Source organism: Lynx rufus, unplaced genomic scaffold (assembly GCF_022079265.1).
Source record: "Lynx rufus isolate CCGP_SWC_20201006 ecotype Redwood Valley unplaced genomic scaffold, mLynRuf1.p SCAF_18, whole genome shotgun sequence".
Lineage (NCBI taxonomy): Eukaryota > Metazoa > Chordata > Mammalia > Carnivora > Felidae > Lynx > Lynx rufus.
Genome location: NW_025814832.1, coordinates 29,301,299 through 29,329,142, shown reverse-complemented (window position 1 = coordinate 29,329,142; position 27,844 = coordinate 29,301,299). Strand labels below are relative to the sequence as shown.

Sequence of the window (27,844 nt, the reverse complement as noted above, 5' to 3'; positions counted from 1 at the left end):
TGGTACCTATGCCCCAAGGCTGCAGGAAAGTCATTTTCCCCAGGGAGCCTCCCCTTGGCTGGCTCAGGGCTCCCCTACCTCAGGCCCCTCCCCAGCTCCCTCCGCCTGTGGATGTGTTGGGACTGCCCTGCTCGTGGCCTCCTGGGAGCTGCATGCGTTAGAGGGAGGGAGGCAGTGCCTTCCTGCCCCCTTCCACAAGCTTCCCCAGCCCTCGGGGGGAAACTTGCAGGGGAGGCCTTAGCTCCCCACACCCTGGGGCTGCCCCTGCCCCACAAGCCAAGGACTGGGGAAAGGTCCCAGGAGAAAGGGCCAGTGGGCATGTGGACACTGGCCCTGGAGAAAGAAGCCAGGGCCCTAAAGTCTGTCCTCAGCTCTGCCCAGCTCCTTCTCTTCCGAGGCAGCAGGCCACCTATCTTTTAAAAGGCCTCAGGGATGCCAGTGCCCGCCCCGAAGTTCACTGGTGAGCTGAGACAGTGTAATAGTGAGCCAGAGGCAGGCGGGCTTCCTGGGGAGGCTGGCACACTGTGTGTGTGTGTGTGTGTGTGTGTGTGTGTGTGTGTGTGTATGTGTGTATAAGTGAGTGGGCAGGAGAGGCTTGTAATCTACTCCGGGTTAACTTCTGAAGGGGTGATATGCTCAGGGACCCCAACAACCCAACTCTGGAGCAGGCGGAGGTAGGAGCTGGGGCACGGGACCCCACTTCTGATGGGCCCGCAGTCATTACAGAGCCTAGCTGAGTGCCGCAAGCTCTCTCCTCCCCTCCGCAGGCCCCAGATACTGGAAGGGGCCCCTCTCCTCGTGGCCACACCGCCTTCATCAAAGGGCAAATAGGCCAAGACAGGGAGGGGGCAGGAAGGGAGGGCCAGGCCCTCAAGGGGTGGCATCCCTGTTGGGTGAGACCGCTTTCAGGCCCACTGGGATCTGAAAGCAAAGGCAGAGTAAATCCTGCCCTGCCCTCAACCAGATCAGCATAAGAGCCCTGGCACTAGGGCAAGCTCAGAGCCCAGAGTCCTCAATGACGAGAGGATGGGCCCTCCCCGGGCAGGGTGCAGGCCTGCAGGCCATCTGGTCACTCCAGGGATGGCAAGGAAGAGGACAGTGGAAGAGAAGAGTTGGGGGCCCTGGACCAGTGGCCTTTAACATCACTGAAGCTCTCAGGGCCTCGGTTTCCACGCCGGTGCAGTGAGGATTCTAGACCTCTGACGGGAGCCCATTGAGCTGATGGCCGCGACCTGGGCTGTGGAAGCGTCATATGTCAGTTATTGTTGTTACGCAGGAGGAAGAGGATGGCAGGGCTGCGTCCCAGCCCATGGACCAGGCTGCTGCTGGCAGCCCTACTGAGTGTCAGCTTCCCCGGGCAAATGGGTGAGTCTGGCACACCTCTCCAGCAGCCTTCTGGGCACGGGCATCCCTTTCAAGGTTGTCTCCCCCCGACACTCACTTGGCCACTCAACGAACAACCACGGCCCATTTCGAGGGCTGGGGAGCAGTGAGCCTGAGCCATGCGGCCCAGAACACGGAGGGAGGAAGACTTGCTCTAGAAGAGAGAGAAGATGCCCACTCAGAGAACTGAGGCACTTGTAGGGTGTTCTTTTTAGGAATCGGGAGGAGAGGGGGACTGGTGAGTCGTCACCTGCCCTCTCTGAGTGCCTGCGGTCTGGAACCAGCTCCTACCGATGAAATTTGGCCTGTCGGAGGAGGCTGTGTTGATAGCCTGAAATAGACCGTGGCGGGAATATGGGCAAATGCTGCAAGGCAGGGCTCCTGCCTCCCCAGAGCCCCTGTTAAACACTGACAGTGCACCTTTGCCCGGATCCCAGGAGGCCAGTCACTGTGTGCCCTGGGTGCACACAGTAGGTCCTCACTGCGATTTTTAACTGAACAGAACCCAAGGGAATGCCCATAACCTTTGAGAAAACTCTGCAGTTTTCCTTCATTCGTTTATGAACAATTTGCTGGTGTGCCAGGCTTGGGCTAGCCATGGGGGACACAGCGACAAACAAAACAGACACAGTCCCCTTTACCCTGGAGGAGCTGGAGAGGGACAGCCAGGCCGTCCCTGCCAGGTGTGAGATCTGGCTCTGCCCTAAACTGGGCAGATCGGCTACCGGCTGGCCTCCATTTCCTCCTCTGTAAGATGAGAGACAGTCCCATCTCTCTTCATTGAGGATGCACGTGGGAAAGGGCTTGGTCACCGGTGAGGTTCATCTCAGCGGGTCTGCTCCCCTCTGCCCTCCAGCGAACCGCTGCAAGAAAGCCCAGGTGAAGAGCTGCACCGAGTGCATCCGCGTGGACAGGAACTGTGCCTACTGCACCGATGAGGTGAGCTGCTGTCACCCGCCTGCCCTCCTGAGCCCAGCACCGGCCCAGCCCCGTTCCCCAAAGTGCGTGCCCCACCCCGCTGGGCCCCACCCCTGGGCTCTGGCTGAGTCCACACTTGCCACACCCTCAGCCCAGCCCCAGGCCGGGGGCGGGTGTGGAACAGGCAAGGGTCAGGATAAATCCAGGGTTGGGACAGCCAGGGGATGGGCACTGCCCCTCCGTGACCTCATCTCCTTTGACCAGATGTTCAAGGAGCGGCGCTGCAACACCCAGGCCGAGCTGCTGGCTGCGGGGTGCCGGCAGGAGAGCGTGGTGGTCATGGAGAGCAGCTTCGAGATCACAGAGGTGCCCAGAGCGGGGGCTCAAGGGAGGTGGGCCCTCCATGCTCGAGGCGGGCTGTTCACAGGGGTCCGCTGTGTCCGCTGCTTGGGCTGAGAGGCTCCCCATCAGGTCTCCGGAGTGGCCCTCCAGCCAGCTGTCCCCCTCCCCTGGACACAGGAGACCCAGATCGACACCACCCTTCAGCGCAGCCAGGTGTCGCCCCAGAGGCTGCGGGTCCGTCTTCGGCCAGGCGGGGAGCAGCACTTTCAGCTGCTTGTGTTCGAGCCCAGCGAGAGCCCTGTGGACCTGTACATCCTCATGGACTTCTCTAACTCCATGTCTGACGATCTGGACAACCTCAAGCAGATGGGGGAGAAGCTGGGTATGGCTGGGCCAGTGTAGAGGACCGTGGGGCAGGGGAGAGAGAGGGTGGCCTCACCCAGCTGGCTGGGCACCTGCTCGGGAGGCCAGGGCTCAGGATAGCTGCTCCCACCCCACAAGGAAGGATAGGACATCTGAGCCCCCCGCCAGGAATTTCCTCCTTGCCCATTCTCGGGGCCGGGGGTCGCCGCTAGACCCCACTAGCCAGTCGGGACTTCACAGAAGGCTCAGGCTGGGGGGGCAGCAGAGCCCTCTGGCCCTGACAAGGAGCACACCCATGGCCGTGAGGCTCAGGCTCACCCCAGCTCCGCAGCCAACTTGTCCAGTTCCCCCGCCGCCCCTTCCGGCTTGCTCCACGCTCGAGTCCGGGCCCCCCGAATCCCGTCTCCCCTATCTGTGAACAGGGACAAGGGCTACTGTGAACATGAACTGATGTTCACATGCAAGGTATTGACAGGGGATCGTTCTCCCCTCTTCCTCCTTCCCGAGCCAGGCCCCCACCCCCGCCCGGCCCCCTACACTGATGGGGGGGTGTTGGGGCTCAGCTGCCCCCTCTTTTTCCTGTTGACATCCAGCTGAGGTCCTGAGGAAGCTCACCAACGACTACACTATTGGATTTGGCAAGTTTGTGGACAAAGTCAGCGTCCCTCAGACGGACATGAGGCCCGAGAAGTGAGTGACCGAATGGGCGGGGGTCCTGGCCACGGGGCCCACCTCCTCTCCACCAGGGCGCTTACCAGTGTTCTGGGTGAAGCAGGCCAAAGGGGCACTTCCAGAGAGGGTGGGCCCAGGGATATATGGGGTCTTCGCCCCTGACTCTGTCTCTCTCTCTCCCTCCACCTCTGCCCAGGCTAAAGGAGCCATGGCCCAACAGTGACCCTCCCTTCTCCTTCAAGAACGTCATCAGCCTGACGGAAGACTTGGCTGAGTTCAGGAACAAACTGCTAAAAGAGCGGATCTCGGGCAACCTGGACGCTCCTGAAGGAGGTTTTGATGCCATCCTGCAGGCGGCCGTGTGCACGGTGAGTGCCAGGGAGAGACCCGCCTGCCTAGACCAGGGTCATGTTCTTCTGCAAGGGCGTGAGCTGCCCACTGGCCTGGTCTGGTGCCAGGTGGAGACCCCCATGCGCGAAGACAAGCCCAGAGTCTCCGGGTGGCCCTCCATGACAAGCCAGGTGGAGATGTGCCGGGATCCAAGATCCCCGGGCCTGAGCAGTCATAGCCTGCTCTTGTACCAGCCAGCGAAGCGGACGTGAGTTCTGAGGTTCTGGAATCTTCCGTGCCCTGAAGCCAGCCTACCACCCATCTCCATGTGAATGCCAGTCTTCCAGGAGCCACAGTCTCCAACTGCACTGGGCAGCTGAAGAGGGCAGTTTTTATGTGCATATCAATTTTTTTTCCATCTTGAAAATAATACACCCATCTTATAAACAGTTTAGAAAACAAAGGACAGAAGTTGCCTACAGTTTCACCACTGTTGGCCAGCCCGCCGACCATGTGATATCTCACCGGCGTATTTTGTTCCCTTTTCCTGATTTTATACAGCTGGAGTCGCTGTACTTATAATTCTGAAATTTGCTCTTTTTTTTTTTTCTACTTCACGCTATTGTGAGCATTTCTGCTTGTAATACAGTTTTCCAAATCACCCCATATATTTTTCTAACAAACTGCCGTGCCCAGCTGTCATCTGTTTCAGCCGGCCTTTTCATGTAATATTGCGTGTGTACATTTTCCGACGCAGTTGAAATTTTCTCGCCTGGTGGTTAGGAAGCTGGGAGAGCCGGCTGGATGAACCTGGCTCAGATCTTGCCTGGTGGCCGCTGTGTGGACAGACCCTGGCTGCATCTTTCTTGCTGTTTTCTGCTGCCCACCGCCGTCGCTCATGTGCCGTCTGTCACGTGATGATGGCATGCGGTGAATCCCGTGGTTTAGCTGAGCTCCTGTCGGGACCCACTTTCTCAGGCACACATGATGTGGCAACGCATTATCTTCAGTAGGCAGCCTGCTCGAAGGGCCTCCCTTCTTTGTCCTTCTCAGAGGGACATCGGCTGGCGCCCCGACAGCACCCACCTGCTGGTGTTCTCCACGGAGTCTGCTTTCCACTATGAGGCTGACGGTGCTAATGTGCTGGCCGGCATCATGAGCCGCAATGACGAGGCATGCCACCTGGATGCCTCGGGTACCTATACCCAGTACAGGACGCAGGACTACCCGTCAGTGCCCACCCTGGTGCGCCTGCTTGCCAAACACAACATTATCCCCATCTTCGCCGTCACCAACTACTCCTACAGCTATTACGAGGTGCGGGGCCGAGGCCTCACTGGGCAAGAGGGGGGGCGGGAGGGGGGTCCACAGAACTTCTCAAACATTCCCTCCCCTCCCTCCCCCCTTCTCCTCCTTCCTTCCCGAAACTTTTGCCCCTCCCAAAGGGCCAAATGCATCCTGATGGAAATGGGAGGTCCCGTGCCCACCCGCCAACCCAACTCCCAAACAGGTAGGGGTGGGGAGGGCAGGCTCTAGAATACCCCAGGCCTTGGTTTCCCCATCTGCAAGGTGAGGATAAGCTCAAAGCGGTGGTCCAGATGCAATGAGCCAATACTTGCTGAGGGCTTAGCCCCGGGCTGGCATTGTCTCCCACAGAGGCTGCGGACGTACTTCCCGGTCTCCTCGCTGGGGGTGCTTCAGGAGGACTCCTCCAACATCGTGGACCTGCTGCAGGAAGCCTTTCAAGTGAGGGGCAGTGTGGGCTCCAGTCTGAGTCCTTCTGGGGCAGGGCTGGAGAGGGGGCAGAATGGGCAATGGATGTCCCAAGGAAAAGCTGAGGAACAGGACAGGCCAGGGAGGAAGGGTCTCTGCTGTTCCCTGAGGACGCTGAGGAGCCCGCCTTAGCCCGGCCCCAGGTTCCCGAGGGCTCTGACACCCGGAGCACCCTCTCTTCCACCTCAGTCCTCCATGCACGGTGGGTGGAGCTCGGCCAGGCCTTCCAGAGTGGGTGAGCCCAGGGTCCCCCACCCAGACCATTGATTGCTTGCCCCTCCTTTAGCGCATTCGCTCCGACCTGGACATCCGGGCCCTGGAAAGCCCCCGGGGCCTGCGGACAGAGGTCACCTCCGAGATGTTCGAAAAGACGAATACTGGGTCCTTTCACATCCAGCGGGGGAAAGTGGTACGCCTCTGTGGGGCTTCGGGGCAGGGGAGGGTGGGCACCGGGACCCGTACTGGAGGGGGTGGTCTGCCTGAGCAGAGGTCAAGGGCGTAACGTACAGGAGCGCCTTGCTGGCTCGGTCGGTGGAGCGTGCGGGGGTCATGAGTTTGAGCCCCACGTTGGGCATAAAGATTACTGAATTAAAAAAAAAAAAAGTTTTTTAATAATAAAAGAAAAAGAGCGTGGCCTTCAGAATCAGACAGGCCTAGGTTCGAAGTCCCCTGAGTCAGCCACTCGGATGACTTTGGCACCTTCCTCAGCCCGTCCCCATCTGCGGAGTCGGGATTAATCAGTACTGAGCTCAGAGCGTTGGTCAGATGAGTGAGCGGGCCATCTGTGCCTCTTGTCATCTTTGGTGCTGTTGTTGTCCCGGCTGTGCCTAGAAGGAGCAGGTTTTTAGTCGTGAGGAGGGGCAGCAGGGAGCCAGGTACCAAGGTTCCAGGCACATCCCTGAAACTTGAGGGCTAAGAATCTTGGCACAGCCACTCCCTGCTTGTCCAGCCGCGTCTCCTCTGGCTGACGGTGGGGTCTTTGCAGGGCACCTACCAGGTGCAGCTGCGGGCTCTGGAAGAGCTGGATGGGACCCACGTGTGCCAGCTGGGAGAAGAGGACCAGAAGGGCAACATCCATCTCAAGCCCTCCTTCTCGGATGGCCTCAGGATGGATGTGGGCATCATCTGTGATGTGTGCCCCTGTGAGCTGGTACGATGTGGCCCCACCAGGCGGGAGGGAAGCGCTGGCCGACTGCCGTGGGGCCCTGAGGAACGAAGCAGAGCCTCCGGTGGCCATAGCTGCCTTGCGGGGCGCCCGGAGGGGCAGAGGCAGCAGAAGCGTCTAGTGGCCCTGTTTCCCCAGTGGCGCTGTCACGCCTTGCCACAATCTCGTTCCAGCAAAAAGAAGTGCGTTCAGCTCACTGCAGCTACCACGGAGACTTCATGTGTGGACACTGTGTGTGCAATGAGGGCTGGTGAGTGTGTGGGGGCCAAGATGGCACCCGGGATGCCCTGGCCGCTGCAAGGCTCTGATGGGGGGGGGGGGGGACACACCGTGCATGCCCGGATGAAGAAGGTGGGATGGTGGGTCATAGAAAGGCTCAGAAAGGGGCAGGCCCGGTTGTGAAGTGGATTCAATCCAAAGCCCTTCAAAATGCATAGATACAAAGGACGTCTTTGGGAAAAGATGCAAGAATCAGGACAGTGGTGGCCGGCAGGGCGTGGGGACTGGATGTTGGGGGACAGACACGAGGGGGACACTTTGTGCCTCTAGTATTCTGAACCATGTGCACGCATTACCTGATCAGAAACGAGCTCCTAAATAAGGGGTAGTGAGGGCTTTTAAGGCTTCAAGACACTGAACATGTCCATCATGACTCGAGGAAGGGACACTGGGAGGGATTGAGACTGACATTTGACTCTCAGCTGAGGCGCTGCTGTCTGTGCGACTCTTAGGGCGTCAGTTTTCTCATCTGTAAAATGGGGGGGGGGGGGTAAAAGCCCCAGCCCTCCCTCCTCCCGGGCTGTGGGGAAGTGACTGACTCCTTCCTTAGGAGCGGCAACACGTGCAGCTGCCCCACCGGCTCACTGAGTGACATAAAGCCCTGTCTTCGCGAGGGCGAGGACAAGCCGTGCTCTGGGCGTGGCGAGTGCCAGTGCAGCCACTGCGTGTGCTACGGTGAAGGCCGCTATGAGGGTCCATTTTGCGAGTATGACAACTTCCAGTGCCCCCGTGCCTCTGGGTTCCTCTGCAATGGTGAGCTCAGCAGCCCCGGCGGGGGGTTCGGGACAGCAAGGGTGACCTGGGTGCCTGGGCCCTCGCCTGCCCCCGACTGGCTCTCCCACCCAGACCCAGGTGGGAGGGCCAGGCCAGGAGTCTGAATCCCCAAGTTTAGAGGCAGCCCCCCTCCGGGCTCTCTGAGTGCTTCCCCCAAGGCTACTCTCAACCTGGACCTCTCTCCCCTCTGCAAACTCGAGGCCCAAGGCCCCTGCCAGTGCGTATTCCACTCATGGTCAAGACCACTCCCCTGAGGTCCTGTAGCCCATGCCCACCTCCATTCTCCACTCTCCCATCTCATGAGGGTGAGTCCCATCCAGCTGAATCCTCAGTGGTTGGCGGTACACGGCATGGCGGTCTTTCATGTCTCGGAAGACAGCACATTTGTAGCGGGCAGGGCCGGGAGTTACGTGTCCACCATGGCCCCCCGGGGCTTCCAAGCAGGGGCCAAGAACCCAGATAGGGGCCACAGATAGGGTTGAGCGATTGAATGGAGGAGGATCAATGAAAATCCAGGCACTAAATACTTTTTTTTCATATATATATGTATTTTTTGTTCATATACATATATATATATTTCTTATGAGACGGAGAGAGAAAGGGAGGAGCAGAGAGAGAAAGAGAGTCTCAATCAGGCCCCTCACCATCAGCGCAGAGCCCAATGCGGGGCTCAAACTCACGATCTGTGAGATCATGACCTGAGCCGAAATCAAGAGTCAGACGCTTAACCGACTGAGCCGCCCAGGCGCCCCATAGGCATCAAATGCTTATTAAGCCTCAACTGTATACTTGTCACTGGGGGTCAAGCCCCTGCTTTTCTACCTTTGCTCCCTTTTTGCTTTCGTCTGCCATTTCTCCTCTTCAGCTGTCCATCCCAAAGTGTGCTCAGAGACGTGAAAGAACCTTGTACATCTGGAGAAAGGCAGACATTTGGCACAGGCAGAGATTAAGAGAGCTGCTGGAGAAGGAGGCAGGAACAGAACTCAGGGCTTTGGGGTCCAGTCCGTTCTCGTCCCAACTTTTTCTTAAAGGGCCAGAAAGTACATATTTTCAGTTCTGTGAGCCATTTGGTCTCCGTCACAACAACTGAGCTCTGCCACCGTAGCAGGAAGCAGCTATAGACCATATGTAAGCACACGAATGTGGTGTATTCCAATAAAACTTTAGCAAAAACAGGTAATGAGTTGGATTTGGCCTGCAGGCCATAATTAATCACGACCCTTATTCTGGTCTAAGGGTTTTAGACTTTATCCTTTGGCAAAAGAAAGGCGAGATTTTGATTTCATTTTCTAGCTATTTGCATATTGGCCTTGTATCCAGCCACTTTGGTAAAAGCACTTATGAAATCTAATAATTTATCTGAAGATTCTTTTTGATATTTTGTGACATGTTCCTAACACTTACAATAATGGCAGTCTTGTTTCTTACTTACCAACACTTACATGTTTTCTCTCTTTTTCTTACCTTACTGCTTCGGCCAGAACTCATTAGAGGTTCTTACACCAGGGAGCCACATGATTGGATTTGTGTGTTAGGATAATGACTGTGGCTGCAGAGTGGAAAGTACAAGGCAGAATGGAATGGGAAAGAGACGGAGGGAAAGAGATTCCAAAAAGTGGAGGAAATGGCTCTTTCCCTGGCTGGGGAAATCCTAGTTCAGGCTCAGCAACCACAGGCCCTCCCTGGCAGATGTGGGCGGCCTGGGCGCGGGAGTGAATGTGGCTCTCCTCTCCCGTCCTTCTCCCTCTCTGCAGACCGGGGACGCTGTTCCATGGGCCAGTGTGTGTGTGAGCCTGGCTGGACAGGCTTGAGCTGTGACTGCCCTCTCAGCAATGCCACCTGCATTGACAGCAACGGGGTAGGCCTGGGCACGAGGAAGGCAGTGCAGGGTGGTAGAAGGGACCCTAGCCAGGACCACCCACCCTTTCAGGCAGGGCTGGGGTTACTGGTGGCTCACTGGTGCCTCCTCTTGCCCTAGGGCATCTGTAATGGCCGTGGCTACTGCGAGTGTGGCCGTTGCCACTGCAACCAGCAGTCGCTCTACACGGACACCATCTGTGAGATCAACTACTCGGCGGTGAGGCCAAGATCACTGGGCTGTGGGCGTGGGGACCCCAGGCCCAGGGCGGAGCGGACAGCCACCCGACACGGTCCTGGTTTCCCCTCCTCTCCCACCCAGATCCGCCTGGGCCTCTGTGAGGACCTGCGCTCCTGTGTCCAGTGCCAAGCCTGGGGCACCGGGGAGAAGAAGGGGCGCATGTGTGAGGGGTGCAACTTCAAGATCAAGATGGTGGACGAGCTTAAGAAAGGTGTGAGGCACCCCGCTGAGGACGGGGGGTGCTAAGAACCTAGGCAGAGGGCCTCTGATGGGGAAGGGGGTGTCACTCACTGCAGCAGGACTATAGAGCTGGGCAGAGGGCTGATACTCCAGGTTGAGGTCATGCAGGCCGGAGAGAGGGGTTCTAGACCCGGGAGAGGTCCCAGAACCCAGACAGGGCACACAGACCCGGGCACGGGCACACGGTCTGGCCAGGACACAGAGACCCAGGCAGGAGGCACAGCTGAGTTGGGAGCAAAGAGTCTGGGGAGGGGGCACCTGGCTTGGCCAGGGGGTAGATAGCTGGGCAGGGATATGAACACATTAGGGGCACATAATGGGGCCATGAGGGCACACAGCCTTCTCTCCTCTAGGTCAGATAAATGTCCTAGGAGCCAAGTTCCTGAGTGCACCCGGGATGGGGTGCACAGAGGTGCAGCCTTCGATGCTCCTGGGCAGGGACAGGGCAGCTTCCCACCTCACCCTGGCCCTGTGCCAGGGTACTTGTGTCCTCCCCCAGGGAGGCGCCTGTGGGCCCCAGAGGAGGGGACACCTCCCAGGCGCAGGGTGCCCTGCTGAACATGTGTGGGTGCAGGAGGCGAGGTGCTGGAGCACTGCTCCTTCCGGGATGAGGACGATGACTGCACGTACAGCTACACAGTGGAGGGTGACGGCACCCCTGGGCCCAACAGCACTGTCCTGGTGCACAGGAAGAAGGGTGAGCCGACGGACGGGGCAGATGGGCAGCCTGGCAGACCCTGGTGGAAAAATGGGCATCGCCTCCCTCCTTTTCTCCCTCCCCTTCCTCCGTAGACTGCCCGCCCGGCTCCTTCTGGTGGCTCATCCCTCTGCTCATCTTCCTCCTGCTGCTGCTGGCACTGCTGCTGTTGCTCTGCTGGAAATACTGTGCCTGCTGCAAGGTGGGAGCTTCCCCAGGTCCCCACCTGACCCAGGCCCTCACCCCCCCAGGGCCCCACCCCCCCCCGGGGCCCCACTTCCCACCAGGCCCCACTTCCTCTCAGGTCCTCACCCCCGCCAGGGCCCCACCCCTTCCAGGTCCTCACCCCCACCGATCCCCATCCTCCCCCAGGTCCCCACCCTCCCCAGGTCCTCACCCCCCCACCCCGGGTCCCCACCGCCACCAGGTCCCCCCCTCCTACCAGGATCCCCAGCCCCCATCAGGATCCCCAGGTCCCACCAGGGGCCCATCTCCCACCAGGTCCCCAAATCTCACCAGGGTCCCCACACCCCCACCAAGGTCCTCATACGTGGAGAGGCCAGGTGAAGCCATGTCTTCTATCCAGCTCTAGTTCCCTTCCTACCCCAGCCCTTCGCCTCTGCCAATCATCAGTGGCCTCTACCTGAGACCACCTGCCCTCAGGTCAGGCACATGCAAAGGGCCATGGGAGCCAACAGAGAGAAGAAAGACCTTGCCCACCAGGAGCTGGTAGTCTCCCTGGGAAGGAAAGATGAGAGGCAGGAAATCATGGGGGATGGTCTGGCATGGAATGCTGAATTGTCGGGGCAGAGGAGAAACTGCGTAGTAATGCCAGTGTTAGGGGCTATTATTAGCGTGTGTTACAGAGAAAAAGAGGTCTGTGGTCAAATACATTTGAGAAACAGGCTTCTCTGCGGGACTTCTCAGAGCCTTTGATGTAGTTGTATGCATAGTGAAACTGTGAGAAGGGCACAGGGAATGAAGTCAGTGCTTCTCAAATGGGTTTGATCACAGAACCATTACTTTACAGGGCATCTGGCAGGACCAGGGTCCCATGGTACAAACTTTGGGAACCCTCTGCCCCCACCAACCTCTGTACTCACCATATGTGCTCCACACCTAGATCCCTTCAACTTCCTTGATATCTTGGTGTCTGGGGAAGGCAGTGTTGCCGCTCTGGACCATTGGCGTGGGCGGGGAGGGGGACGGGGGGCGGGTGGCAGGTGGCCGGAGGGGCTTACCTGGGCTGGGGCAGTTGTCCCAGCCCTCATCCCCGCCCACCTTATCTCCTAGGCTTGCCTGGCACTTCTCCCTTGTTGCAACCGAGGTACGGGCCCAGCATGTGCGGGGTGGCAACGGCTCTGACCACTCATTCCCCCAGATAGGGTGGAGGAGAAGTAGGGGTGTGTGTGAAACGGAGGCAGGAGGCCTAGGGTCCCACCCTGAGGGGGTGTGGCTGGGAGGGCCCAGGGTGGGGCCCCATGCTGAGCACCCTGTCACGCAGGGCACATGGTGGGCTTCAAGGAAGACCACTACATGTTGCGGGAGAACCTGATGGCCTCAGACCACCTGGACACGCCCATGCTACGCAGTGGGAACCTCAAGGGACGTGACATGGTCCGATGGAAGATCACCAACAACGTGCAGCGGCCTGGCTTTGCCACCCATGCCTCCAGCACCAACCCCATGGAGCTGGGTGAGGACTGGGGCTTGGCACGGTGGCTCTTGGGAGCGCCCATGGGGCCTGGGGCACATTCACCGCTGGTCCTGGGTTCAAATCACACCATTCCTGTTTTCTCTGGGCGTTGGGGGCAGACACAGGCTTGGCCACCTTCTGCCCTTCCTGATGGTGCTACAGGCCTCAGGGTCTCGGCCAGCAAGTTGCCCCTGCCCCTGCCACCATCTAGCATGGGTCTTGGAGGGGGTTCCTAGAGTGCCCGGTGTGCCGGAGGCTGATGACCCCCATCCCTGCCTGCCCCTAGTGCCCTATGGGCTGTCCCTGCGCCTCGCCCGCCTTTGCACTGAGAACCTGCTGAAGCCTGACACTCGAGAGTGTGACCAGCTGCGCCAGGAGGTGGAGGAGAATGTAAGGGCCAAAGAAGCTGACCCTGGGGCCCCTGGCATCCCTGGGCATGGGTGTGATCCGGGTAGGGGGAGAGCAAGGAGAAAGCAGCTGCGGAACCTGGATTTTTCCGAGTAGGAAAGAGGGGCTTCCTTGGACATGTGCCTGGTGTGGGGTCGTCCTGTGAATGTTTCCAGAAGGGGACAAGGCAATGCACATGGATGGCCATGTGCATGTCCCAGCCAACCATATCCTCTGGGTCTGGGTGGCTCTGGGTAGAGAGGCTTACCCAGGGTGCCAGCCTCACGCCTTTCCTTGCCTGGCAGCTGAATGAGGTGTACAGACAGATCACAGGTGCACACAAGCTCCAGCAGACTAAATTCCGGTGGGTCCTGGGTGCCCGGGGGCGGGGGCGGGAGCTGCCCCCACTACCCACTCTAGGGGGCCCCCCCCCACAAGCAGGTCCGTGCCTCTATCCCAGAGACTGTGTGGCTCATGCTCCCTTCTTTGTCCCCCCACAGGCAGCAGCCCAACGCCGGGAAAAAGTGAGTTGAAGGCACACGGGTGGGGCAGCCCTAGGTCAAGTATCTTGCCCAAGATTACCTAGTTACTAAGAGACAGAGCCAGGATTTGAACCCAGGCAGTTTGACCTCAGCACCCTTACCCTTAGCATCTTTTTTGTACGGCGTCTATTGCTGGAATACCACCTGAAGAGGTGTGGCTGGGAGGGTTTAGGGAGGGGCCCCATTTCATAGATGAGGTGGGCAGGGTAGCCCCATTTCATGCGTGAGGACCCCGAGGCTCAAGGAGGCACAGTGGCTTGGCTGAGACTCAAGGTGAGGTGGGGGGGGGCAGCGTGCCAGATGCTCTGTGAAGTAATGGTTCTGTGATCAAATCCATTTGAGAAGCACTGACTTCGTTCCCCACGCCCTTCTTACAGTTTCACTATGCATACAACTCCCTCAAAGGCTCTGAGAAGGCCCGCAGAGAAGAAGTCTATTTCTCAAATGGAGTTGATCACAGATCTCTTTTTCTCTATAACACACACGAACGGCCTGTAACACTGGGGCTACTTCATGGTGGCACTTTTTGCTGCCAGGCGTCTTGTCCCTTAATGGGGAGAGGACAGGCAGGAGGGTGGGGGCTGGGGGGACAAGTGCCAGCATCCGTGGCCAGCCTGACACATCCCCACCTACCCACCCCCCACCCCAGGCAGGACCACACCATTGTGGATACGGTGTTGATGGCGCCTCGCGCGGCCAAGCAGGCCCTGCTGAAGCTGACGGAGAAGCAGGTGGAACAGGGGGCCTTCCATGAGCTCAAGGTGGCCCCCGGCTACTACACCCTCACTGCAGACCAAGGTAGGTGGGCAGGCTCCCTGTGCCACTTCCTTATGCCCCCCACCCCTGGGCAGCCGCCTGAGCCACATCTGCCTGCCCCCCCCAACTCCCACCCAGATGCCCGGGGGATGGTGGAGTTCCAGGAGGGCGTGGAGCTGGTGGACGTGCGGGTGCCCCTCTTCATCCGGCCTGAGGACGATGATGAGAAGCAGCTGCTGGTGGAAGCCATCGATGTGCCCATGGGCACTGCCACCCTCGGTCGCCGCCTGGTAAACATCACCATCATCAAGGAGCAAGGTGGGTCAGGGCGGCGGGAGCAGGGGGGCATAAAGGGGGCTCCTACTAACATCTGAGGGCAGATGGGGCCTGGCCGTGTGGCCTAGGCAAGTCACTTAACCTCTCTGAGCCTTGGTTTCTCCATCTGTAAAATGGGCGTCTGGCTCTCAAGAGGGGTATGTGGCTATGCATCGTTGCACAGTGCCTGGTGGTAAGCACTCAATGTGGGAGCTTCTGCTGTAATTATAGGGTGCCGTGTCCTCCTGAAATTGTCCCCCATCCCTCCCCTTCTTGCCCCTGTGGCCTTTGAACGTAGGAGATTGGACCTCCCCGGGATGCCAGGACATCAGAGCAGGAAGGGCATTGGGAGTTCATTTCACCCGAGCCTATTTAGAGGGGAAGCAAGGCATCGCACCACTGACACCCAAGTTGCCTTCCCTCCTGGGGACCCCCGAGCTGTTGATAAGCATCCTTTCTGCATCCAGAGGGTCTGTTGTGGTCCCCGAGCTCTCCTCCCCACCTGCCCCTGCACCACAGGCCTTTGTCCTGCTCTGTCCCAGCCCAGTCTCAAGCCCCCATCTCTGGTTCTGGCCCTACCTGGCCTCCTTTCTCTGCCCTGACACTTCCAGGATGTCAGCTGGACACTGTGCCAGCCCCTCCACCTTTTCTGGAAGAATTTTCCATCCCCTCCCTCGAGTGGGGTGAGGAACGACAGGCAGACTCCTGGAGGCGGGGGTGGGCCCAGAAAGAGGGTGCGTATTGCGAAAGGACTGAGGTCAGGCCGCCCTGACTGGTGCCTGGGTCCTTGCAGCCAGCGGGATAGTGTCATTTGAGAAGCCTGAGTACTTGGTCAGCGGCGGAGAGCAAGTGGCCCGCATTCCCGTCGTCCGGCGCATCCTGGACAACGGCAAGTCCCAAGTCTCCTACCGCACACAGGATAACACCGCACAGGGCAACCGGGTAAGGCTCTGCCATGAGGTCACAGGCATCTCCCAGGGGCCCGGCGAGAGCGGGACACGGCAGCTGCCGGAGTCGCTGGGATGCTGGTGGCGCCCCTGGCCAGCCTCCCAAGGACATGTCTGCCTGCTCCTGCCACTCATAATAGATGTGTCTCACCAAAAGTGCCGGTGGTGCCCTAGGTGAGGCCTCGTCGCTACCAGGGACATGTCCGGATCACTCATATCTCCCTTCCAACAACCCAGTATCTGCCAGGGCAGCCAAACCCTACGTGGTGAGATGGATTCCGTCTGCCCACGTCCAGGGGCTTTGGGCTTCTTGAGGTGGGAGCATAGGCCTCATGTCCCTGGGCAGACTCTCGAGAAAGGCTGTCACAGTTTGGCCCCCTGCCACGCCTGTGAGCCCACATCCCCTTCATCACTGGACCCCAGTCTCAGGGAAGAGCCACGTCCAGGTGTTGGACGTGCTTCTGAATCTATCAACATTTACAAACTAAAAATATTCATATCAGCAATTCAGCCGGAGTAATACGACCTAGTCTCACTGGGCCCACAGGCCAGTTTGGCGAATGCCGGCAGCCTGGCCACGGCGTGTTCTTCCCTTCCTTTTATTGGAAGGAGCAGTTCTCATTACTGCTCCGGGGCCCCCGATAAAAGTTCCAAAGAAGAATTTGTATGTCCATAAATCTCACTGAACACACCGTATTATATAAGGGATTCCAGCTACCCTGTTATGCTTTTATAAAGGCATTTTGGTGTTTAAGTATTTTTTAAAACATTTTTATTATTTCCCAACTTTTTATTTTGAAAAACTTCAAGCCTACAGGAAAATGAAAAGACTAATGCCATTAACACCCATTTACCCTTAAATAATTTTTTCAATGTTTATTTATTTTTGAGAGAGAGAGAGAGAGAGAGACAGAGTGCGAGCAGGGGAGGGGCAGAGAGAAAGGGAGGCACAGAATCTGAAGCAGGCTCCGGGCTCTGAGCTGTCAGCACAGAGCCCGACGCGGGGCTCAAACTCCCAAACTGTGAGATGATGACCTGAGCTGAAGTCAGAGGCTTAACCGGCTGAGCCACCCAGGTGCCCCAGCACCCATTTACCCTTTACATAGAGTCACCAATTAATAATAGTTTTCTTGTTCTCCTTCTATATAGATATAAGAATAGATGCTTCTATCTGAAGATATATATGCGTATCTGTATCTCTTTTCTAGAACTGTAGAAAGACAGGGGGAGAGAGAGTTGTGTTTCATTTCATTGTGTTTGCTCAACAGAGTAAGTGATAGACATCACATAGACCCTAAAGCTTCTGGTGGCACCTGCTGAGAACAAGGTTATTCTACACAACTACAACATCATTACCAACCTTAAGAAACCTCACATTATAGGGGCACCTGGGTGGCTCAGTCGATTAATTAAGCATCCAACTCTTGATTTCGGCTCAGGTCGTGATCTCACGGTTCATAAGTTCAAGCTTCACATCAGGCTCCACATTGACAGCACAGAGCCTGTTTGGGATTCTCTCTCTCCCTCTCTCTCTGCCTCTCCCCTATATGGGTGAACTCTCTCTCTCTCTCTCTCTGTCTTGAAATAAATTCTAAAAAGCATTACCTAATAATTGGTTCATATTCAGATCTCCCCATGTTCACATGCCCCAATAATGTCCTTTATAGCGGTTTTGGGGTGTTTTTTGTTTTTTTGTTTTTGTTTTTGCTCCAGTCCAAGAACCAATCCCAGATCTGGCATTGCATTTTGTTGTGTGCCTTAGGTGTCCTTTTATCTAGGACAACTCCCTGGCTTTGCCATTTGTGACTTTGACTTTTGGAAGAGTTCCCCCCCAGCTCAGTCTCAGTCGTCTAGTGGGTAACTCCTGCTTTTCTTACACTGACTGCAGTGTCTCTTTCTGGGTTTCTAAGCCGTTGGATTTGCCCCCTGCTGGGCCTGAACTTGAAATGTTAGTGTGCATCGCCACCTAGTGGTCTCATGTGAGCAGGATACATGTATGTTGACACGGACACACTTCCCTGGGTTGCTCGGGAGAGCCCTGGGGCACTGAAGGAAGAAAACTGGAGCTGATGGGGGCACCCTCCCTAGGAGGCAGGGCCTGGGGCCTGGTCGGATCCCAGACTTCAGAGCCGCAGTGTGGGGCAGGTTCTTCCCTCCCTGGATGGGGTCTGCTTGTGTGAGACTCTTCTGGATCTGCTGTACATCCCCATCTCTGGGCCTTGGTTCAAACCTCAGCTCTATCACAACTGACTGTGTGAATTTGGGCAAGTTTCTCCACCCCTCCGTGTGCCTCAGTTCCTCATCTGTAAAATGGGGACAGTAATAGCTCCACCTCACATTGCTGTGAGGGTCAAATGAGCTAGTAAGTGCAAAGTGCTTGATGCATGGGAGGTGCTACGGAAACAGGAGCCATTTCATGTGCAGGTGGGATGGTCTCTCTGCCGTATCCAGGAGGTTGGGGTGGAGTGGCATGATTCATCCTCCAGGCCTGGTCTGACCCTGACCCCTTCTCCCTCCCAGGACTACATCCCTGCAGAGGGGGATCTGCTATTCCAACCTGGGGAGACCTGGAAGGAGCTGCAGGTGAAGCTCCTGGAACCGCGGGAGATAGACTCCCTCCTGCGGGGCCGCCAGACCCGCCGCTTCCACATTCAACTCAGCAACCCCAAGTTTGGGGCCCGCCTGGGCCAGCCCCACTCAGCCACCGTCGTCATTGGAGACCGAGGTGGGCAGAGCCCCTTCAGCAGGTGGGGAGGGAGGGCTGGGGGCCTCTCCACTAAGGCTGCAGTATGGGCAAATAAAATATAGGATTCCCTGTTAAATTTGGATTTCAGGTAAACGAAGAACAAGTTTTGTGTAAGTATGTCCCACACCTCAGTGGGATATACTTATCCTATTATTCATCTTAAATTCTGGCTTAATTAGGGGTCCTGCATTTTATCCAGCAATCCTGCTCTCAGCCAAAGAGGGTGGAGTCACGCTGTGGCTACCCAGCCTGCTGGCGGCGCCATGAATCCCACCGTTAGGTCTTAGCCCTTTGATTTCAGCTTCAGTTCCAACTAAAACGCAGGTGTTTCCTAGAGGGGTGAAACAGTTCTTACGGGTCCTTAACCTCCAGTATGGTGGTGTCTATGAGCCCACCCCAGAGAAGCCTTGCCTGGAAGATAGGAGAGGAGGGGGGATTCTCAGAGTAGAGTGGGGAGCACGCTGGGGAGGGGGGCATAGAAACAAACGTTCTGACCTGGAACATTCCTTTGGCTGCCAAGGGAGAAAGAAGGGCAGACGATCTCCCTCCTCCTTCTCATTCCTCCAGACACCCCCTGCCTCCGGGTCCTCCACCAGGAGGGCAGGATGCCCTCTGTAGCACCAGTGGGGGCACCAGCCCCCCCCCCCCCAGAGTCCTGGGTGCTGAGTGCTGTCAGTTAGTTGTCAGCGGTCAGTTGAGGCGGGGAAGAGTTGGTAACTGAGTCTCTGGAGCCCCCTGGTGGTGAGGGTGGATCCCTGCTTCACTCAAAGAGGGGGTGTCTGAGCTGTCTGACCCGCGCTGACTCGGCCCACTGCAGATGAACTGGACCGGAACTTCACAAGCCCGACGCTGTCATCATTTCCACCTCACCCTGGTGACCTGGGTGCCCCACAGAACCCCAATGCCAAGGCCGCCGGGTCCCGAAAGATCCACTTCAACTGGCTGCCCCCTCCGGGCAAGCCAACGGGGTACAGGGTAAGGTGGGAGGCAAGGAGGGAGGTGGACGCGGAGGGCTGGTACCCACTGGGGAGACGGGCCACCTGAAGCCAAAGGGCCCCCGAGGGGGCAGAGAGGGCACGCTTGGCCCTGGGGAGCCAAGCACAAGTGGACAGGGGGAACCCCCATCTGCCTGGGGAAGAGCGAAGGCCCGTCCCTGAAGTTTTCAGACATTTGCCCTCCTTCCTGGAATGCGGCCCCTCCCCCCACCCAGAAGACACCTGAGTTCTGCCCCAGCCCTGCCGTGTGAACCTGGCAGGTCACCAACCCCTCCGTGTCTCATCGGTGCAAAGGGGACAATAAGGGCAGGAGGTCAACGAGCAGCTCTGGCGCTTGACGCCTCCCGCTGACCAGTTCCTCCCCTGGGAGCAGGTGAAGTACTGGATCCAGGGTGACTCGGAGTCCGAGGCCCACCTGCTCGACAGCAAGGTGCCCTCGGTGGAGCTCACGAACCTGTACCCATACTGCGACTATGAGATGAAGGTGTGCGCCTACGGGGCACAGGGCGAGGGTCCCTACAGCTCCCTGGTGTCCTGCCGCACCCAACAGGAAGGTGAGGCCTCACCACACGTCGGTCCCAGAACCACCCTGATGCCCCCGTGCCCAGCTCTGCCCGCTCTACTCCCAGAACCCTGCCCTCCACCTGCTGCTGCTGACAGCTTTCTTCCTACACTGCCCCCCCTCCTTCCCTAGTACCCAGTGAGCCGGGGCGTCTGGCCTTCAATGTCGTCTCCTCCACGGTGACCCAGCTGAGCTGGGCTGAGCCAGCTGAGACCAACGGAGAGATCACGGCCTATGAGGTCTGCTACGGCTTGGTCAACGAGGACAACCGTAAGGACGTGGGCCCCTCCTGCCCCTAGGACAGCAGGAAGGGGAGGGAGCAAGGCGCAGGAGGAAGGTCACATCGTCCCGGTTGGTGGATGTGTCCCATAGGTCTGGTTGCCCGAGGCATCATCAGGTTTGTGGTCAGGTTGGGGCTGGTTGCATCCCGTGACCAAGCCCAGAAGCTCACAGGGCAGGTGGGGATAGAAGGCATGAGAAGGCTTCCCATACAGCAAACCCTCACGGCTCACTCTCACGCGGTTCTTGTAGGGCCAAAGTAGAGTTGGTAGGATTAGGAAATAGAGGATGCCCTGAATTTCAGAGAAACCATTTTTTTTTTTCAAGTACATCTCAAATAACAGCCCAAGGCCGGAGTGCGTGGCAGCACTGATATTTCTTCCCAGTCCTGGAAGGGAGGGAAGGGAGGGAAGGGTGGGCACCCCTTGCCAATGGCCAAGATGAGGAAGTGAGGGAAATCGGTTCCACCTGCCGCCTGATGCAGGGACCTCCTCCTTGTGCCCTCACTTCTGCTTGCTCTGTCCCAGGGTTGCAGAGCTCACCACCCCATATGACCCATGGACCTTAACGTGGGTCAGGCGCAGCACTTCTGGGATGGCCCAAAAGGGCAGAGGGCCCCAAGATTATTCTAGACATCAGGCTCGTGGCTCTTTACCAGCCAAGCAGACCACATGCAACCTCAGCAGCTACATCACACCTTTGGCCTGTTCCAGGTTTATAACACCTAGTCTGCCCATGGACCACTGTTAGGAAGTGTCCTCTGATCCCGCCTTTCATCCCAGGAATGATACGTACCCTGTCCAAAGTTCATCCCTGATGATTTCGGGCATGGCTTCAGTCTGCTGAGGTCTCAGCTGTGTCCTGGAATGTGCTGGATGGCCCTCCTGGCGGAGGGCATCTCAGCACTTTGGTGGGTGTCCCTCTCCCCTGTTCCCACTAGCTGAAAGAGATGTGAGGGGTGGGCGGAGAACAGTGCCCACCTTGGCAGCTAGAGACCTCCCCCAGGCTGATGGACCTCCACCAATCAATTCTTTTTAAGTACAGTGGTTGGCTGGGGGTAGACATCAAGCTTATCAGGTAGCACTTTCCAGAACCCTCCTTTGGACCTCTTCGGAAACTGGGACCTTTTCTGGCCTCCATCCTTCTGGGCCTTCTCTGGTTTCCCAGAAGCCTTCTAGCATGGCAGGGCACTTCTTGCTGTGTCTGGGCCCAGGTGCCGTCACTTGCTCAGAGCAACGAGGGTCACTTTCTCCTTTCTCCCAGGGCTGCGTGTCTGCCCTTCTGGGTGTGAGTGGAGGAGAGCTGCCTGGCCTTTGCTCTCTGCTCACCTGTCACTGCTGGCCCTCTTCTCCACCCTTCTCCCCACCCCTTCGCTCTCCGAAGCCTCAGCCTGCCCGGAGGTGCAGCTTCCCTGAGCCCACCCCTCTATTCCAGTCCTTGCTCCTGTGACCACAGGGCAGCTGGGGTGGGTGTCTGGATATCTCCACTTTCACCTCCTCAGCGGAGCACCTGGGGTCTGGTCGTGTGGACAATGAGACAGAGGCACCCTCACTGCCGGAGTGTGCCTCAGGTGGAGGCGCTCTGGACACAGGACCGTTTACCAATCCGTAGAGGTCACGGCGGGGCCACCTTGAGTCTAGTCCTGGCTTTGCCACTTAAGGATGAGCCAGCCCTTCGGAGAGTTGGTGACCCTTCCTTAAATGAGGCACACCCAGGTTCTCAGGGCGCGGCACGACACAGGAGTTCCAATAGCTGCTTGCTCTCTGCCTTGTCCCCTGCGCCCTCTCCGTGCAATTCAGAGACCACGCAGCGGTGCTGTTACATCAGAGGCGGGGCTGGGCCAGGCAGGAACGTAGAAGGACCCCTCTGAGGCACTCTCCCTGCCCCAGGACCCATCGGGCCCATGAAGAAGGTGTTGGTGGACACTCCTAAGAGGCGGATGCTGCTCATTGAGAACCTGCGGGAGTCCCAGCCATACCGCTACACAGTGAAGGCGCGCAACGGGGCAGGCTGGGGGCCCGAGCGGGAGGCCATCATCAACCTGGCCACCCAGCCCAAGCGGCCCATGTCCAGTGAGTGGGGGGTGGGGGGGGGCAGGGCACAGGGCGGAGAGGGGAGGACAGGGGGCTGGGTCCCTGGCTCACCTCTCCCACCCCTGCAGTCCCCATCATCCCGGACATCCCCATCGTGGACGCCCAGTGCGGGGAAGACTACGAGAGCTTCCTCATGTACAGCGACGAAGTACTGCGCTCCCCGGCTGGCAGCCAGAGGCCTAGCGTCTCCGACGACACCGGTGAGTGGGCCTGGGATCCATGAGAGGAAGTCCTGGGTAGGAGGTGGGGCTGTCACTGGTGTCCAGAGAAAGCAAAGGGGCCGATGACCACTGGGCCTAGAGGTCAAGACCAGAAGTCCCTCTCAGCTCCAGGTGGATATCTGCAGAGCCGACCATCTGGCAGGCATCATACTGGCACTGGGTACAGAGGGGACAAAGCCAACGTGGCCCACATGCAGTCGTGTGCACATCTGTGTATAAGCACAGGCAGAGACTTGCTTGGGAGCAGATGCACACAGAGTCATGTAGGCTCATGCACATGGGACCAGTGTGGAAACACAGCCTTGCTTCTGGAAGGCCCACCAGCTGTGCCATGGAGTCAGGACATTCAGGCCACCTCCCAGGGACAAGGTGGGAGGAGGCAGGCATGACCCAGAAGCTCAGAGCAGCCACCTGCCCAGGGTCAGGGAGGCAGTGTCCCCTGTCTCGTCCACTGGTCCAGTGCTCCTCTTCCCTCCTGATTCCCTGCAGTGTGGTACAAAGGGTCCTTGGCTGGACTCCCTGGTTCTCAGTTTTAGCTTTGGCTCTGCTGTGGGACATCAGATGAACTGCTCGCCCTCTCTGTGCCTCAGTTTTCTGATCTGTAAAATAGGATGCCAGTCATACAATGCCACGAGTGAAGGTTCTCTGGATTTCTACTTTCTTCCACCCTTGCCTAAGCTTCAGGCCCCCTGTGAACACCTACGTGCCCTGACAGAGCTGAGCTTGGACTTCAGGAACCCCAGCCCAAGGGTCGCGGGGGTTTTGAGGGTATGAGAGAAAGCTCAGCTGTTAACACTACCTTGTGACGCGCTCTGTGGCTTCTGGAACTGTCCCTGGGAGGCAGGCAGGGGAGAGATTACTCTCTCCAGTGTACAGATGGGAAACTGAGGCTCAGACCAAGAGGCCTCACATCTGGTGCCAGAGCCAGGGCTACCCCTGGGGCCTGTCCTCCCCAGCTGCAGCCCTGCCAGCTCTGGCGCACACGGAAGGCCTCCTCTTCCGTCGTGCGGGCCGAGGGGCCCGCCTGTCGCCTGCTCCGCGACCAACCTCACCCCCCCGCCCCCTCCCCGCCCCGACACACTTGGATTCCGGAGAGCCGAGGACGGGCTCACGTCGCTGGCCTCCGCCCCGCCGCGCCCCCTCCCGGAGCCGCCCGCGCCCGCCGGCGGTGCCAACGCGGCCCTTCGTTGTTCCCAAGGCGGCAGCTGGAAGTTCGAGCCCCTGCTGGGGGAGGAGCTGGACCTGCGGCGCGTCACGTGGCGGCTGCCCCCGGAGCTCATCCCGCGCCTGTCGGCCAGCAGCGGGCGCTCCTCCGACGGCGAGCCGCCCCGCGGCCCCCCGGAAGACAGCGCGGACGGGGGCGCGGGCGGGGAGGGTGGCGGCCTAGCCCGCGGCGCCACACCCAGGCCCCCCGGAGGTGACGGGCTTGCCCGGCGCGCCCCGACCCCGCACCCAGCCAGGCGCGCTCGTTTGCCGCCTGCGTCCAGCCTGAGCCCCCTGTGGTCAGGCTGCCCACTAATGGCCCCCTGCCCAACCTGGGGAGGTGCTACGGCGCGGAGGCGGACCCCCAGAGCCCAGGGACCCCCGGGGCAGGCATTCGTGATCTCCTCAAAGCAGGACTGCCCGCAGGAGCATGCAACTTCAGAAGTTCGTCGTGCCCAGGGGCAGGCGCTAGTACCCAAGGAGACCTCCCCAGAGGTCTCAAGGGACACGAGGGCAGGCATCTGGGCTCTCCCCCAGGCAGGGCTGACGGCAAGGGCAGTAGGTCTCCCAGCTGGGGTCAGCGGTGCTCACACGGTCCACACTGGCATCCTGCAGGACTGACAGACATGGGCCGCAGAAGCCTGTGTGGCCCCTTGGACTCTGCCGGGAACACAGCTTCTTTCCCTGGTGGGCCAAGAGAGGCTGGTTTTCTTTATGCCAAGCGCCCCCCACCCCCTCCCCTCAGAGGGTAGGTAATCCTAGGAATTCCCAGGGCCACAGCCTGCGTCTGGGTCTGGCGCAGGCCTGTCCGAGTGACCCTGCTCTCCTCCCACAGAGCACCTGGTGGTGAACGGGCGGATGGACGTAGCCTTCCCAGGCAGCTCCAACTCTCTGAACAGGATGACCGTGGCCAACACCGCTTACGGCACCCACCTGAGCCCACACCTGCCCCACCGGGTGCTGAGCACATCTTCCACCCTCACGCGGGACTACCACTCGCTGACCCGCACGGAACACTCCCACTCCCACTCTGCCACGCTGCCCAGGGACTACTCCACCCTCACCTCCGTGTCCTCCCACAGTGAGTGTCCGCTCCCAGCCCTGCCTCTCCCACTGACCCTGCCTCTCTTCCAGCTCCAGGAGGCTGGGGTTACTGGCCGGGCTGTGCCCCGCTTCCCATCCTCCAACACGCACACTTCCTGCCCTCACTCTTGTTTTGTCCTGCCCTAGGCCTCCCTCCCATCTGGGAAGAGGGGAGGAGCAGGCTTCCGCTGTCCTGGGCCCTCGGGTCCCTGAGTCGGGCTCAGATGAAAGGGTTCCCTCCCTCTGGGGACTCCCGAGACACTATAATCCTGGCTGGGCAGCCAGCGGCGCCCTTTCGGGGCCCAGGTAGTACAGGGGTGGCCATCTCGCGTCTCCACAGCTGTCCCGCTCCATCTGTCACCCATCTGTTCATCACAGCCACTGCCCAAACCCAGCACTTCACCCTCCATTTTTCATCTCCATCAATGCTGATGCCTAATATAGCCTCTGCCCTCGCGGGGGTGATGGGCTGGGGGAAGAGGGGCGGCCAGACCAGCTGAGGGGGAGGGGGCGGCCAACTTCTGGTGCTCACCCTCTCTAGGCACAGGCAGGGCCCGCAGCCACTCTGAGTTGTCCAGGGAGGTGCTGGGTGGCCCGGACAGGGTGTTGCAGGCTGAGTGAGCCGCGAGGCCAGCGGCCAGCAGAGATGAGACAGCCGCGGGAGGTCAGAGGGAGGGCTCCCGCCCAGAGACCCCCCTGCCAGAAACTGACTGTGGCCTCCCGTCTTCAGGCTCCCGCTTGGCTGCAGGTGTGCCCAACACACCCACCCGCCTGGTGTTCTCGGCTCTGGGCCCCACGTCTCTGAAAGTGAGCTGGCAGGAGCCACAGTGTGAGCAGGCACTACAGGGCTACAGTGTGGAGTACCAGCTGCTGAACGGGGGTGAGGCACAGCTGCCGGCAGGCTGGGGGCTTGCAAGGCTCGGGCACCCAGCTGCACAGGAACCCACCCAAGTCCCTTCAACGCTAATGATCCCCACCAGACGTTCTGAGAGGGCCTCACTTGCATGCTCCTCGCTGCCCGTCACTGCCTCCTCTCCTCTGAGTTATCCAGCTCCCTGGCCCTCTCTCCAGGTCATCCCCTCTGCGAGGCGTTGCGTAACAAGTCTTCGCTGACCTAGGGACAGACCCAGGGCCTCCGCTGGCCTGCGAGATGCTTTTGTGGGAACCGGGAAGTGGTGCTTCCCTGGGAAGGCAAACTCGCAGCAGCAATGACCTGGGCCCGCAAACAGGCAGAACATAGGTGGGATTTTAGGCTCCACTCATCCCTCGTGTAGCATACCACCTAAACTACCAGCCACACCATACCGGGCTGATCCCCACCTGCACCCAAACCGCAGCGAATCCTGGGTGGGATGATCAGTGGCAGCCTAGGGCAGGGGTGGGATCAGGCCAGGGGTAGGAGTAACACTGACCCCGGTCTGCCCTCCCCAGGGGAGCTGCATCGGCTCAACATCCCTAGCCCCAGCCAGACTTCGGTGGTGGTGGAAGACCTTCTGCCCAACCATTCCTATGTGTTCCGTGTGCGGGCCCAGAGTCAGGAAGGCTGGGGCCCAGAGCGTGAGGGTGTCATCACCATTGAGTCGCAGGTGCACCCCCAGAGCCCACTCTGCCCCCTGCCAGGTGAGCTGACTCCCCACCCCGTGGCTGCCCCCATGACGTCCCCTAGCCACCCGCACGCCGACAGTCTTGCTCTGCTGTCCCCAGGCTCCACCTTCACTTTGAGCACACCCAGTGCCCCGGGCCCGCTGGTGTTTACTGCCCTGAGCCCAGACTCGCTGCAGTTGAGCTGGGAACGGCCACGCAGGCCCGATGGGGATATCCTCGGCTACCTGGTGACCTGTGAGATGGCCCATGGAGGAGGTGCTGCCCGTCCCCACCTCAGGGGTGGCCAGGGGAGGGGTGGAGAGGGAGCCACAGAGGCTAAAGGCATCTTCCCTGCTCAGAGCCAGCCACCACGTTCCTGGTGGATGGCGACAGCCCTGAGAGCCGGCTGACAGTGCCGGGCCTCAGTGAGAACGTGCCCTACAAGTTCAAGGTGCAGGCCAAGACCACCCAAGGCTATGGGCCGGAGCGTGAGGGTATCATCACCATCGAGTCCCAGGACGGAGGTGAGGTGGCTTGCCCATTCTTCACCCCTACCCCTTCTCTGGCCACATCTTCTCCTGGCACCATCCCTGACTGGCGCTCATCTGCCCACGCCAGGCCCTTTCCCTCAACTGGGCAGCCACCCCGGGCTCTTCCAGCACCAGCTGCCAGGCGAGTACAGCAGCATCACCACCACCCACACCAGCACAACCGAGCCTTTCTTCCTGGGTGAGTCGCTGGGCAGGGGATCCTAGTTCTCGTGGGGGAGCACAGCGCTAACAGAGCAGGACAGACAGGGACCCAGGCAGGGTCCTTCAGTGCTTTTTCCCCTGCAGATGGACTGACCCTGGGGTCCCAACGCCTGGAAGCAGGTGGCTCCCTCACCCGCCATGTGACCCAGGAGTTCGTGAGCCGGACACTGACCACCAGTGGAACCCTCAGTACCCAGGTGGACCAACAGTTCTTCCAGACCTGAGCCCCCCACCCCTACCCGACAGTGTCCTGGAACCTGGGCCCCCACCCTGCCTCCTCCTCCTGGCTCTGCCTCAGCTACTCCATCCTCGGACCCCTCACAGCCCAGCACACCCCCATGCTGATCACAGGGCCAGCACGTCTGGCTACGGAGCAGAGGGTAGGTGTCCTCTGGGAGGCGTGAAGGGAGCCGAGGTCCCAGATGGCCCTTCTGGCCACTACTCCCTTACCCCAGGCCCAAGCCCGTTTGTGCGTAACCAAAGAGCTGGGACCAGCATGACAAGGACCCAGCTTTGCTCTGCACTTAATAAAAGATTTTGCTACCGCTTGGCTCTGCCCTGTCTGTTCTTCCAGGGAGTGCCAGCACACAGCAGGCGGGCGGTTCTGACACACGCTTCTCTGATCCCCAAGCACACACCCACCTCTAGA

General features: G+C 59.2%; 1 protein-coding gene across 3 annotated transcripts; it reads left to right on the top strand.

Annotated features, from left to right (window-relative positions):
• Window positions 1–1,286: 1,286 nt before the first annotated feature.
• On the top strand, window positions 1,287–27,489 carry ITGB4 (integrin subunit beta 4). Of its 3 annotated transcripts, none has more exons than XM_047081384.1 (39): window positions 1,287–1,365; window positions 2,240–2,322; window positions 2,566–2,667; window positions 2,821–3,025; window positions 3,600–3,696; window positions 3,875–4,046; window positions 5,062–5,325; window positions 5,665–5,754; window positions 6,068–6,190; window positions 6,767–6,931; window positions 7,120–7,196; window positions 7,776–7,978; window positions 9,754–9,857; window positions 9,978–10,076; window positions 10,179–10,308; window positions 10,912–11,034; window positions 11,130–11,236; window positions 12,328–12,361; window positions 12,539–12,730; window positions 13,017–13,120; window positions 13,423–13,481; window positions 13,618–13,641; window positions 14,309–14,457; window positions 14,554–14,733; window positions 15,524–15,672; window positions 18,198–18,402; window positions 19,241–19,398; window positions 19,792–19,972; window positions 20,113–20,250; window positions 22,149–22,331; window positions 22,421–22,552; window positions 24,612–24,857; window positions 25,007–25,165; window positions 25,590–25,739; window positions 26,291–26,479; window positions 26,564–26,721; window positions 26,805–26,967; window positions 27,062–27,172; window positions 27,280–27,489. In XM_047081384.1, the coding sequence occupies exons 1-39, from the start codon at window positions 1,287–1,289 to the stop codon at window positions 27,417–27,419; spliced, it is 5,427 nt and encodes a 1,808-aa protein (XP_046937340.1). In that variant the 3' UTR covers window positions 27,420–27,489. The 3 variants fall into 3 exon arrangements, with proteins under 3 accessions (XP_046937340.1, XP_046937339.1, XP_046937341.1); XM_047081383.1 differs by lacking the exon at window positions 25,007–25,165 and adding an exon at window positions 23,772–23,990; XM_047081385.1 differs by lacking the exon at window positions 25,007–25,165.
• Window positions 27,490–27,844: the final 355 nt, after the last annotated feature.

Excerpts from the sequence above, each read along its gene's own strand:
- ITGB4 (XM_047081383.1), top strand. The coding sequence starts at position 1,287 with ATGGCAGGGCTGCGTCCCAGCCCATGGACCAGGCTGCTGCTGGCAGCC. Across the intron at positions 10,309-10,911 it reads GGTGGACGAGCTTAAGAAAG|GAGGCGAGGTGCTGGAGCAC; the intron begins GTGTGAGGCACC and ends GTGTGGGTGCAG. Across the intron at positions 26,722-26,804 it reads AGATGGCCCATGGAGGAGGT|CCAGCCACCACGTTCCTGGT; the intron begins GCTGCCCGTCCC and ends CCCTGCTCAGAG.